This window comes from Cetorhinus maximus, chromosome 9 (assembly GCF_964194155.1).
Source record: "Cetorhinus maximus chromosome 9, sCetMax3.hap1.1, whole genome shotgun sequence".
NCBI classification, from domain to species: domain Eukaryota; kingdom Metazoa; phylum Chordata; class Chondrichthyes; order Lamniformes; family Cetorhinidae; genus Cetorhinus; species Cetorhinus maximus.
The window spans coordinates 7,015,918-7,028,336 of record NC_135887.1 but is presented as its reverse complement, the minus strand read 5'-3'; the positions used below and the strand labels follow the sequence as shown (position 1 = coordinate 7,028,336).

The 12,419-nt window shown below is 43.7% G+C and overlaps 1 protein-coding gene across 19 annotated transcripts in view; it reads left to right on the top strand.

The window, feature by feature from the left end:
• The window catches only part of myo18ab (myosin XVIIIA b), a 257,823-nt gene that overhangs the window by 113,257 nt on the left and 132,147 nt on the right, over positions 1 to 12,419 (top strand). For all 19 annotated transcript variants that reach the window (XM_078547990.1, XM_078547989.1, XM_078547987.1 and 16 more), the window contains 2 exons: positions 7,995 to 8,107; positions 8,943 to 9,119. In XM_078547990.1, coding sequence (XP_078404116.1) covers positions 7,995 to 8,107; positions 8,943 to 9,119 — 290 coding nt within the window. The remainder of the gene's footprint in view (positions 1 to 7,994; positions 8,108 to 8,942; positions 9,120 to 12,419) is intronic.

Here is a 12,419-nt window from a genome sequence, read left to right as displayed (position 1 = left end):
GGAATCTAACCAGGACTTTTTATAGCAGAATCATGTCTTCAACCCCCTTGTATTCCATTCCTCTAGATATAAAGGCCACCATTCCATTGGCTGTTTTGATTATGTTCTGTACCTGTTCGTGATATTTTAATGATATGTGTATCTGGACCCCTAAGTCTCTTTGAGCCTTCACTGATTCTAGCTTTTCCTTATTTAGAAAATACTCTGTTCTGTTCCTTTTTCTTGGGTCCAAAGTGGATGTCCTAACATTTGCCTACATTGAAATCCATTTGCCATAGTTTTGCCTATTCACTTAATCTATTAAAATCTCTTTGTAATTTTATACCTCCATCTATACTGCTTATAATATCTCCTATCTTTGTGTTATTGGTAAATTTAGATATGTGGCTTTCTATCCTATCAACCAAGTAACCAAGACATTAATGAATACAGTGAACAGCTGAGCCCCAACACAGATCCTTGCTGGTCACTAGTCACAATCTGCCAATTAGAGCCCCTAGCCCTACTTTCTATGGCCCAAATCTTCTGGTCTCTGGGTCATCGGATGTGGGACAAAAGTTAGGAGATGCAAGTCAGGACCCTGAAGAAGTCCTGACCCACAGACATGAGCAGAAATTTACTCAGAAGTTTAAATTTCCAATGTGCCGATTTCCACTATCCAGGACCCTCCGTGAAGGTCTCGGACCCTGAGCTCAGGGTGGAGACTTGGGCCAGATATGCAGGATTTACCTGCATACTTACTCTGGAAATGTTATATAGTTTAATACCTAGCCTAACTCAGTGGTTAGCCAGCATAACTCAACTGAGCAATCACACACCCCACCTCTATCCCCTCCCCCAGCCAGACCACACGACCGCCACCCCCACCCCTGATCAGACCTGACTATCCTCCCCACCAACCAGACCTGACTATCATTTCACCCACCTCCTCATTCACTCGCTCACACTCACACAGACTTGGGCCTTTAAAACCTACCCAAATAAGGCAGCTATTGTCATGAAAAGTGGGTGTGTCCTCCCTTCTGTCTCCTCTTGCACTCGCCAATCTTCTCTGACTGCGCTGACCCTTAGGTGCTTCAGCCAGAATCAGAAAAACACACCTGAAAAATTGCAGAAATCTTTGCCAGCAGGGTCAATGCACTCAGCATCGGTGCTGACTAAGCACTTGCGCCTGTCTCTTTCTGCTCCATCAATTTTGTAACTAGGTCAATAATTTGCCTTCAATCCCATGAACCTCAACTTTAGCTTACAGTGCCTTATGCTGAGCTTTGTTAACTGCCTTTTGAAAATCCGTGTAAATAGCATCCATAGATATTCCCTCAACGATCGGACTGTGCTGACATCACCCACCCTTGACAAATGCTGATTGTCTGATGAACTGAAAATGTTCAGGGTGTTCTGTCTCCCTATAGTTAATCGTAAACTTTTTAAAGCAATTTTCCAATAACAGATGTTAAGCTTACTGGTTTCTATTCCCTTAGTTTCTCTGTCACATTTCTTAAATAGATTAAGTTGTACAATTTACCAATCTGGACGAATAGCTCCTGAATCAAGAGAACATTGGAAGATTATAGTTAGGGCATCTGCAATGTTTTCAGCTACTTCCTTTAAAACCCTGGGATGGAAGCCATGTGGTGCTGGGGATTTGTTACTCTTTCATGCCATAAATTTATGCATTACCGTTACCTTGCTTACATTAATTTTGTGAGTCTTGTGTTTGACTCAGTAATAGTTTCCTTGGGATGTCTGGCATGTTGACATCCTTCTCCATTTTAAGTACTGACACAAAGCAATTAAAAACCTTTTAAAAATATTGTTTTCTAAGCCTTGAATTGAGTTACTGCTATGATAAATTAGGGTCTCGTAACTAATGCTTGAGACACCAGTATTAAGCATTCCTATTTTAAAGTTTTAAGATGGGGGAAGTGGTGGCTTAGTTGTATTGTCACTGGGCTAGTAGTCCAGAGTCCCAGGGTGATGTCCTGGGGACTTGGGTTCGAATCCCAACATGGCAAATGGTGGAATCCAATAAAAAATATGGAATTAAAATTCTAATGATGACCACGAAACCATTGTTGATTGTGGTTTAAAAAAAAACCCACCTGGTTCACTAATTTTCTTTAGGGAAGAAAAACCGGTGTCCATACCTGGTGTGTATGTGACTCCCAATCCACAGCAACGCGGTTTACTCTTAACCGCACTCTGAAATGGCCGAACAAGCCACTCAGTTGTATCAGATGGCTAAAAAGCCTAAAAAAAGGAATGAAACCGGATGGACCACCCTGCAATGACCTTGGCAACGGAAATGACAACAGCAAACTCAGCTCTATTGGCCCTACTAAGTCCCCCTCATTAACAAATTGTTAGAAGTGTCCAAATTGGGAGAGTTGTCTCTCAGCCTAGTTAAACAATAGCCTGAACATAGTCATATTCACAGAATCGTACCTTCCAAAGAAAATATCCCAGACACCAGCAAGCATTCTTGGGTATGTCCTGTCCCACTGGCAGGGCAGACCCAACAGAAGTGGTGGCACAGTCGTATACAGCAGGGAGGGAGTTGCCCTAGGAGTCCTCAACATCGACTCCGGACCCCATGAGGTCTCATGGCATCAGGTCAAACATGAGTAAGGAAACTTCCTGCTGATTACCGCGTACCGTGCTCCTCAGCTGATGATTCAGTACTTCTCCATGTTGAGCACAACTTGGAGGAAGCACCGAGAATGGCAAGGATGCAGAATGTACACTGCGTGGGTGATTTCATTGTTTATCACCAGTACAGACTGAGCTGGCTGAGTCTTAAAGGACTTAGCTGCCAGACCGGGTGCGCAGCAGGTGGTGAGGGAACCAACAAGAGGGAAAAACATACTTGATCACATCCTCACCAACCTGCCTGCTGGGATGTATCTGTCCATGACAGTATAGGTAGGAGCGACCACCGCACAGTCGTTGTGGAGATAAAATTCTGTCTATACATTGAGGAAACCCTCCATCGTGTTGTGTGGCACTACCACTATGCTAAATGGGATAGATTTCGAACTGATCTAGCAACTCCAGGTTTAGCATCCATGAGGCGCTGTAGGCCATCAGCAGCAGCAGAACTGTACTCAACTCCAAGTTGTAACCTCATGGCCTGGCGTATCCCTCACTCTACCATTACCACGAAGCCAGGGGATCAACCCTGGTTCAATGAAGAGTGCAGGAGGGCATAGCAGGAGCAGCACCAGGCATATCTAAAAATGAGATGTCAATCTGGTGAAGCTACATCACAGGACTACTTGCATGCCAACAGCATAAGCAGCAATCGATAGACAGAGCTAAGCAATTCTACAACCAATGGATCAGATCTAAGTCTGTAGTCCTGCCATATCCAGTCGTGAATGGTGGTGGACAATTAAACAACTCACTGGAGGAAGAGGCTTCACACAAATCCCCATCCTCAGTGATGGGGGAGCCCAGCACATCGGTGCAAAAGATAAGGCTGAAGCATTTGCAACAATCTTCAGGCAGAAGTACTGAGTGGATGATCCATCTTGGCCTCCTCAGGAGGCCCCCAGCATCTCAGATTCCAGTCTTCAGCCAATTCGATTCTTTTTTTTTATTCATTCATGGGATGTGGGCTTGGCTGGCTGGGCCAGCATTTATTGCTATCTATCCGTAGTTGCCCTTGAGAAGGTGGTGGTCAGCTGCCGCCTTCCCTTGCTGCAGTCCGTAGGTACACCCACAATGCTGTTAGGAAGGGAGTTCCAGGATTTTGACCCAGCGACAGTGAGGGAACAGTGATATATTTCCAAGTCAGGATGGTGAGTGACTTGGAGGGGAACTTCCAGGTGGTGGTGTTCCCATCTATTTGCTGCCCTTGTCCTTCTAGATGGTAGTGGTCATGGGTTTGGAAGGTGCTGTCCAAGGAGCCTTGGTGAATTCCTGCAATGCATCTTGTGGATGGTACACAGTGCTGCTACTGTGCGTCAGTGGTGGAGGGAGTGAATGTTTGTGGATCTGGTGCCAATCAAGTGGACTGCTTTGTCCTGGACAGTGTCCAGCTGCTTCAGTGTTGTGGGAGCCTCACTCATCCAGGCAAGCGGGGAGTATTCCATCACACTCCTGACTTGTGTCTTGTAGATGGTGGACAGGCTTTGGGGAGTCAGGAGGTGAGTTACTCGTCATACGATTCCTAGCCTCTGACCTGCTCTTGTAGCCACAGTATTTATATGGCTAGTCCAGTTCAGTTTCTGGTCAATGGTAACCCCCCAGGATGTTGATAGTGGGGGATTCAGTGATGGTAATGCCATTGAATATCAAGGGGCGATGGTTGGATTCTCTCTTGTTGGGGATGATCATTGCCTGGCACTTGTGTGGCATGAACGTTACTTGCCACTTATCAGCCCAAGCCTGGATATTGTCCAGATCTTGCTGCATTTGGACATGGACTGCTTCAGTATCTGAGGAGTCACGAATGATGCTGAACGTTTTGCAATCATAAGTCAACATCCCCAGTTCTGACCTTATGATGGAAGGAAAGTCATTGATCAAGCTGCTGAAGATGGTTGGGCCTAGGACACTACCCTGAGGAACTCCTGCAGCCATGTCCTGGAACTGACCTCCAACAACCACAACCATCTTCCTTTGTGTTAGGTATGACTCCAAACGGCGGAGTATTTTCCCCCTGATTCCCATTGACTTTGGTTTTTTTAGGGCTCCTTGATGCCACACTCATTCCACGTGATATCAAGAAATGGCTGAAGACACTGGATACTGCCAGTGCTATGGGTCCTGACAATATTCTGACAATGTTACTGAAGACTTGTGTTCTAGAACTTGCCATGCCCCTAGCCAAACTGTTCCAGTACAACTACAACACTGGCACCTACCAGGCAATTTGGAAATTTGCCCAGGTATGTCCTGCGCCTAAAAAGCAGGATAAATCCAACCCGCCCAATTACCACCAATCTTATCTCGAACATCAGTAAAGTGATGGAAGGGGTCATCAACAGTGCTAGCAAGTGGCACTTGCTAAGCAATAACCTGCTCACTGATGCTCAATTTGAGTTCCACCAGGGCCACTCAGCCCCTAACCTCATTACAACATTACTTCAAACATGGACAAAAGAGCTGAACTCCAGAGGTGAGGTAAGAGTGACTGCTCTTGATATCAAGGCAGCATTTGACCAAGTGTGGCATCAAGGAGCCCTAGTAAAACTGGAATCAAGGGGAAAACTCTCCGCTGGTTGGAGTCATAGCACAGAGGAAGATGGTTGTGGTTGTTGGAGGTCAGTTCCAGGACATGACTGCAGGAGTTCCTCAGGGTAGTGTCCTAGGCTGAACCATCTTTAGCTGTTTCATCAATGACCTTCCTTCCATCTTAAGGTCAGAAGTGGGAATATTCGCTGATGATTGCACAATGTTCAGCACCATTCATGACTTCTCAGATACTGAAGCAATCCATGTCAAAATGCAGCAAGACCTGGACAACATCCAGGCTTGGGTTGACAAATGGCAAGTAACAGAACCTAACCATCGCCCTTGACATTCAATGGCATTACCATTGCTGAATATCCCACTATCAAAATCCTGGTGGTTACCATTGACCAGAAACTGAACTGGACTAGCTATATAAATACTGTGGCTACAAGAGCAGGTCAGAGACTAGGAATCGTATGACGAGTAACTCACCTCCTGACTCCCCAAAGCCTGTCCACCATCTACAAGGCACAAGTCAGGAGTGTGATGGAATATTCCCCACTTGCCTGGATGAGTGCATCTCCAACAACACTGAAGAACCATCCAGGACAAAGCAGCCCACTTGATGGGCACTCCGTCCACAAACATTCACACCCTCCAACACTGAAAAGCAGTGGTAACAGTGTGTACCATCTACAAGATGCACTGCAGGAACTCACCAAGGCTCCTTACACGGCACCTTCCCAATCCACGACCAGCCCCATCTAGAAGGACAAGGGCAGTAGACAGATAGGAGCACCACCACCTGGGAGTTCCCCTCCAAGTCACTCACCTGACTTGGAAATATATTGCCGTTTCTTCACTGTCACTGGGTCAAAATCCTGGAATTCCCTCCCTAACAGCACTGTGGGTGTACCTACACTGCATGAACTGCAGCGGTTCGAGAAGACAGCTCACCACCACTTTCTCAAGGGCAATTAGGGATGGGCAATAAATGTTGGACTCCAACCAGTGGAGAGTTTTCCACCAAGTCCCATTGATTCCAGTTTTGCTAGGGCACCTTGATGCCACACTCAGTCAAATAGGGCCTTGATGGCAAGGGCAGTCACTCTCACCTCACCTTTGGAGTCCAATTCTTTTGTTCATGTTTGAACCAAGGCTGTAATGAGGTCAGGAGCTGAGTGGCCCCGGTGGAACCCAAATTAAGCGTCAGTGAGCAGGTTATTGCTAAGCAAGTGCCGCTTGATAGCACTGTTAATGATCCCTTCAATCATTTTACTGATGATCGAGAACGGCCTGATGGGTCAGTAATTGGCCGGTTTGGATTTATCCTGCTTTTTATGTATAGGACCCACCTCGACAATTTTCCACATAGCCGCGTAGATGCCAGTGTTACAGCTGCACTGGAACAGTTTGGCTAGGGGCGCGGCAAGTTCTGGATCACAAGTCTTCAGTACTATTGCTGGAATATTGTCAGGGCCTATAGCCTTTGCAGTATCCAGGGCCTTCAGCTGTGTCTTGATATCACATGGAGTGAATCAAATTGGCTGAAGACTGGCATCTGTGATGCTGGGGACCTCTGGAGGAGGCCGAGATGAAACGTCCGCTCGGCACTTCTGACTGAAGATTGTTGGGAATGCTTTGTCTTTTGCACTGATGTGCTGGGCCCCTCCATCATTGAGGATGTGGATATTTGTGGAGCCTCCTCCAGTGAGTTGTGTAATTGTCCATCATCATTCCAACTGGATGTTGCAAGACTGCTTGGCTCAGTCTATCTCTCGCTGCTTATGCTGCTTGGCATGCAAGTTGTCCTGTGTTGTAGCTTCACCAGGCTGACGTCTCATTTTAAGATATGCCTGGTGCTGCTCCTGGCATGCCCTCCTACACTCTTCATTGATCCCCTGGCTTGGCGGTGATGGTAGAGTGGGGAATATGCCAGGCTGAGTTTACAGATTGTGGCTGAGTACAATTCTGCTGCTGCTGATGGCCCACAGCACCTCATGGATGTCCAGCCTTGAGTTGCTAGATCTGTTTGAAATCTATCCCATTTAGCACAATGGTAGTGCCACACAATATGATGGAGGGCATCCTCAATGTGAAGACTGGACTTCTCCACAAGGACTGTGCAGTGGTCACTCCTGCCAATACTGTCGTGGACAGATGCATTTGGGGCAGGCAGGTTAGTGAGGATGTTTTTCTCTTGATGTTTCCCTCACCACCTGCCACAAACCCAGCCTAGCAGTTATGTCCTTTAGGGCTCGGTCAGTACTGGTGCTACCAAGCCACCCTTGGTGATGGACATTGAAGTCCCTTACGCGGAGTACATTCTAGGCCCTTGCCACCCTCCAAGTGGTGTTCAACATTGAGGAGTACTGATTCATCAGCTGAGGGAGTGCGGTTCATGGTAATCAGCTGAAAGTTTCCTTGCCCATGTTTGACCTGATGCCATGAGACTTCCTGGCGTCCAGTGTAGATGAGCTGAAGTACCTGTTTCTTAGCAAATATTTCTAGCTCTTTTTATTGTCTTCAATTCTCAAAAGTCCTGGATTTAGTGACATACACTCATTTCTGTTTTCCATGTTTATAAATTGATGTAAACTTTAGTTTGTTGAACTTCTTTCTCCAACAATTTGGTTTAGCATACTGAAATTTGTTACGTAAAGAAATTAGAATTTTGGATGATATGTCAATTGTACAAGTGGAATGGCAGATATTGCAACTATTCAAATAGTAAATATAATTAATGTATGGAATTGTGTTTTTGTACATTTAATGCAGCGTACTTAATATTCTAAACCAATCTCTTTTTGCTGAAGCTGCTTATTTAAAGACTGATGCTGAAGCCCCCAATCTCCCAGAAGGCAAAGTGAAAATTATACTGGATCATGATAGAACAATACTAGATGCAGATGAAGATGACGTGGAGAAGGCAAGTCCAATATATTTTATAAGCATATAATTGACTAGAATAATTTATTTTCAATTATTGATATTCTGAAATAAATTTCAACATCCTTAAATAGATTGGTACAGGGTTATTTGACATAATTTTGCTTCCAGTTGTGGGTAAGAAGTTAAATATACTGAATACACAGTATTCATCAATTTATATATATCTGTAAACAAACTGTAATTAAGGTCTAACTAAAATAATGATTTTCAAACTGGTGTCTGTAAACCCTTAGGGGTCCACAAGGTCACATTGTTAAATCGGAGTTTCAGTGAGTGTACCGGTAAATCAGTATTTTAATGCAATGTTTCTGATGCCAATAGGAATGAGACTTTTTCTGCTTGTCGACAGGAATCCTGTCAGTTTACTGAATTGTTTTAAGTGGGTTAAGGCCCAGGACTACTCCTGGGCACACTTGGTGGGAGTTGGGTGGGGGTCCCCAATCTTTATCTCTGCCAACCTGCACCTAAGCTCTTTGGTTTTATTTAAGTGGGGTGTGGCCTAGCAAGTGAATAGAAATATGCTGTATGTATCAATTTATTTAGCCTAGTTAGAGATGCTAGTATGGCAATGAGTCTCTATGCATGAGGTGCACGCTTTGCTTTTGACTTTCTCCTTATGAGGAAAGAGAACGTGCTAAGCTTTACACTACTTCTCCAGGGCCATAGTCAAAGTGAAAATAGGCTGGTTGGGCACTGAAAATTCTCTTTTGTCCACCCTCTTGGCACAGCTCTGCTGCCATGCATTTGTTTTTAGAAAAATCTAAATAAACGCTTGTTTTTTTTTCCCCCAATGTACTTATTACATTTAACAGGCAAATCCACCAACCTATGACCGAGTGGAAGATCTTGCATCCTTGTTGTACCTTAACGAATCCAGTGTTCTTCATACAATACGCCAACGTTATGGGGGTAACCTAATCTACACATATGCAGGATCCAATATGATAGTGGTGAATCCCCTCAGCTCTCCTTCAATGTACTCTGAGAAGGTAAGCCTTTAGAATAAATAAAAACAGAAAATGCTGGAAAAACTCAGCAGGTCTAGCAGTATCTGTGGAGAGAGAAACAGTTAACTTTTCGAGTCTGTATGACTCTTCTGTTTCTCTCTCCACAGACGCTGCCAGACTTGCTGAGTTTTTCCAGCATTTTCTGTTTTTATTTCAGATTTCCAGGATCTGCAGTTTTTTGCTTTTATCTTATGTCTTTTGAATATTCCTTTTGGATGTTTTTATTTTGTGTACAATGTTGAATGCCAAAGCACCTTCAATTAACTTCAACAACGACAGATCAATCATAAAATAATATTTTTAATATGGGAGCATATTGTCCAAACACTACATGAAAGTGATATAGTGCATTGTTATTTCAAAGATGTGTTTTGCTCTCAAAAAATTCAGCTGACTGAAGTAAGCAATTTAAATGACAGAGGTAGCTTTTGCTAGAAAAAAAGGACAACAATGCAGCAACTTTGAATTCAAAGCACTGTACTGTAATACAGTACAGACAATAATACAACTCTTGAATATTGGGTTGGCATCTAATTGTTCATGTCAAATTCCTGTAACTCCCTCTCTAACAGCACTATGGGTGTACCTACAGCAACAGTTTCAAGAAGGTAGCTCGCCATCACCTTCTCCAGGGCAATTAGGGCAATAAATGCAGGCCTTGCCAGCAATGCCCATATCCCATGGATGAATGAAACAATTAGTTCATGCTTAAAACCCTTTTACATGAAAATGTATACTTGCATTGTTAGTGTTTCAAAAACCTAATCATCTGAGAATTTATATAAACTGTTTTTAATCTCACAGTCTTTAGAAAATTCAGTTGCTCAACTTCTTATCACTGTTGATATCACTTCACCAGCTCTATGTGTAAAAGAAGTGCACATACCACAGAAACTCCATTATACCATAAACTGATCAAAAATAGTTTCAATTTATGAATGACATTCTCTGCAATCTGTAGACTAACAGTGGAGAAATTCAAATTTTTTTGTACAGGCTATTTTTATGATATAATTGGTAAATAAATAGTAATAAAATTACTTGAATGTTAATAATCCTGATTTTTTTGTGATCTTCTCTAACTGTATTCAACTTTTTTAGGCTAAATACCTACTATGTTTAAAATATTAAGCCTGCGTTTGTTCTGCCTATTTCCTTCCAATGTTCAGATTGGAGATGGATTTTTAAAATTAATAATTTTCATTACCTGAGGAACAGTTTTGAAGACTGGTTTACAATGTGGTCTGAAATTTTGAATAACTTCAACCATTTTTATAAAGGATAACTATCCTTAAAATTAGACCCCTAATAATAAAAAAAAGTGATGTAAACCCTACTAAAAGACATGGAAAGAAATCTTCTGATCAGTATTGGTTTTACACAGTTTTAAGTGGTAAGTCAATTTTCATTCATGCTAAGCAGCAACTTTCTAGTGAGGGCTGCTGCTGTTTGGAAATTGTCCATCTTGTATGTCTATATATTTTGAGGTATAAACTTTGTCAACATTTAACTGTGTTAACAAGTTACTTAACAGTTGGTGATTTGATTCTTTTAGCTGTCCTGCAGTAATTGGTGTTAAAATAGATCTCAGATCGTTGCTTTGGTAGTAAACTATACTTGTATTGCTCTCATTGTCAATAGAAATGAATTTTACAAATTGTTGTTTAATTTTATAGGCAGAAGGCCAGGAAAACATTTGTAAGCCTTCCCATAGTATATTTTCAGTTTCTCAAATGAAAAACATAAACTTAGATGCGTATATTATTTCTGAATCCCAAAATGATGCATACATATTGGCGTTTTGCAACCATAGGATCCTTCTCTACATATTTTGAGAATACTATAGCCAGTGTTTTAAAAAAAAAAGGGGCCGTCCCACTTAAGACAGAGACAGGGAGAAACATTTTCTCTGAGAGTTGAGAGTCTTTGGAATTCTCTTCCTCAAAATGTGGTGGAAGCAGAGAAGGGTTATCGGGGGCTAGGTGGGAATGTGGAGTTGAGGTTATAATCAGATCAGCCATGATCTTATTGAATGGCGGAGCAGGCTTAAGGGGCTGAGTGGCCTACTCCTCCTAATTTGCATGTTTGTATGATTCTGACAAGAATGCTGGGCACTGAATTGAACACAGTAAAAACAAGATCAACTTGTAAAGAGGGCAAAATGTTTTCAGGATGATCTAAAGTTGTTGGCCTGATAAGTTGGGCGGGTTGGGGTGACTAGTTTATTGCATGTTACTTTCGAAAGCATACAATGGCAACATACAAGCTTGATTTAGAAGTAATAAACTGTCCAGAGATGTTTGTCAGTTTTACTTAAAGGCTAACGAAAGATCTGCCTAAAGCCTGATAGAGGAGGAATAAATATATAGGGTGGAATTTTCCCAGAATTGCACTAGGTGTGGTAGCGGGTGGGTAAAATGGAGTCCTACCCTCCGATGAAAATGGCAGGTTTTCACATCGTATCTTCCCGAGCCTGCCTCATTATTTATGCATTCCCGGGAAACACGCTGTTTCCATGGCAGGTGGGCTCTCATTCGCCTGCTCGCCATCACCCCGCTGCTGCGTCGTGCCAGCCACCATCTTTAAAAGGCAGCCGCCAGCAAAGCACTCATTGCCACCAGCTCACCACTGCTGTCTGGGAGACATGGCTGGCAAAGGCTAAAAGACTCCAGGCCCCTGCTTCAACGATGGGTCCCTCGAGCGACTACTAGATGCCGTGGAGGCTCGATGGGATTTGCTCTACTCCCCCGACTCTGGCCTCAGGATAAGTAGCAATGCCACCAACCCAGTTTAGGAGGCGGTGGCAGCGGTGGTCAGCGCGAATGCCCTGCAGAGGAGGACAGCCACCCAGTGCTGCAAAAGGATGAATGATCTCCGTTCTGCCAGGGTAAGTCACTCTTTCCATCACTCCCGACTCTCTCACTCACAAATGTCCACAGGGCCCTCACTCTCTGCCAGTGCAAGGGACATCACTATTCATTCTTTCACACAAACCATCAATGTCCTCATCCCGTCCATGGAACCACTCACCAACCACACAGGCCAGGCATACTTATCATCTGGCCCAGCAGGAGTCCTGATATAGTCTATCCATCTCTATCCAGGCAGGACAAACTGGCTCACAACAGGAGGGAAAGGTTGCAGACAGGTGGAGGGATGCCGGAAATCAAAGTTCTGACAGAATTTGAAAACATAGCACTCCAGCTGGTCAGCAATGACTGGGACTGGTCCTGTGCTGATGATGAGGTTGGCGCTGCTCTACCAAGTGAGGATCCAGCAGTG